The sequence below is a fragment of the Haliaeetus leucocephalus genome, unplaced genomic scaffold (genome assembly GCF_000737465.1).
Source record: "Haliaeetus leucocephalus isolate CR32 unplaced genomic scaffold, Haliaeetus_leucocephalus-4.0 Scaffold656, whole genome shotgun sequence".
Taxonomy (NCBI): Eukaryota; Metazoa; Chordata; class Aves; order Accipitriformes; family Accipitridae; genus Haliaeetus; species Haliaeetus leucocephalus.
In genome coordinates this window covers 20,758,538-20,759,668 of record NW_010973092.1, presented here as the reverse complement: position 1 = coordinate 20,759,668, position 1,131 = coordinate 20,758,538, and the positions used below count along the sequence as shown (strand labels likewise).

The following is a 1,131-nucleotide window of genomic DNA, read 5'->3' as shown; positions in this document are numbered from 1 at the left end:
TACGCCATCCCCGAGGAGCTGGGCAGAGGCTCGCTGGTGGGGCCGCTGGCGCGGGACCTGGGGCTGAGCCCGGCCGACCTGCCGGCACGCCAGCTGCGGCTCAGCGCCGAGAAGCAGTACTTCGGCGTGAGCGGGGAGAGCGGGAACCTCTACGTGAGCGAGAGGCTGGACCGGGAGGAGATGTGCGGCGAGGCGGCGTCCTGCTCCGTCAGCTTCGAGGCGCTGGTGCAGAACCCGCTCAACGTTTTCCACGTCGAGGTGGCCATCCAGGACATCAACGACAACGCCCCAGCCTTCAGCAAGGCTGTTTTGGACATAGAGATCAGTGAATGGACACTTCCCGGGGCGCGTTTTCCGCTGGAGATGGCCCGAGATACGGACGTGGGCAGCAACGCGCTCCTGACTTACCAGCTCACCAGCAACCCGTCCTTCACCCTGGCCGTGAAAGAGAGCCCGGATGGAAGCAAGCAGCCGGAATTAGTGCTGGAGAGAGCGCTGGACCGGGAGAAGCAGAGTTCCTTTCAGCTGGTGCTGACGGCGGTGGATGGCGGGGACCCCGTGAGGTCCGGGACTGTCCAGGTTCATGTCAACGTGACGGATGCCAACGACAACGCTCCCGTGTTCAGTAAAAGCAACTACGAGGCACGAGTGCGGGAGAACCTTCCAGCGGGGTCGCTGGTGCTGCGGGTGCGGGCCACGGATGCAGACGCGGGCTCCAACGGGCGGGTCTCCTACTCCTTCGGCAATGTGCCGGACGGCGTCCGCGCATTGTTCAGTGTTGACAGCGACAGCGGCGAGGTCAGGACGGCGGGACCCCTCGATTTCGAGGAGAAGAGCAAATACAGCTTCGCCCTGGAGGCGAGGGACGGGGGCGGTCTGGTGGCGCACTGCAAAGTGCAGATAGACATCACGGACGAGAACGACAACGCGCCCGAAATCACGATGTTGTCGGTGTCGAGCCCGGTGCCCGAGGACGCGCCGGCCGGCACGGTGGTGGCCCTGTTGAAAGTGCGGGACCGGGACTCCGGGGAGAACGGTCAGGTGTCGTGCGAGCTGTCGGGCGAGGCGCCGCTGTCGATCGTGGCGTCGTCGGGCGGCTCGTACAAGGTGGTGACGGCGAGCGCGCTGGAC

At 65.6% G+C, this 1,131-nt stretch overlaps 1 protein-coding gene across 1 annotated transcript in view; it reads left to right on the top strand.

Moving 5' to 3' along the window:
• LOC104839141 (protocadherin gamma-B2-like) overlaps window positions 1-1,131 on the top strand; it is a gene marked incomplete at its 5' end in the record, with an annotated part of 2,055 nt that continues 924 nt past the window's right edge. Inside the window, one exon of the mRNA XM_010579262.1 lies at window positions 1-1,131. Within this exon, the coding sequence (XP_010577564.1) occupies window positions 1-1,131 (1,131 nt within the window).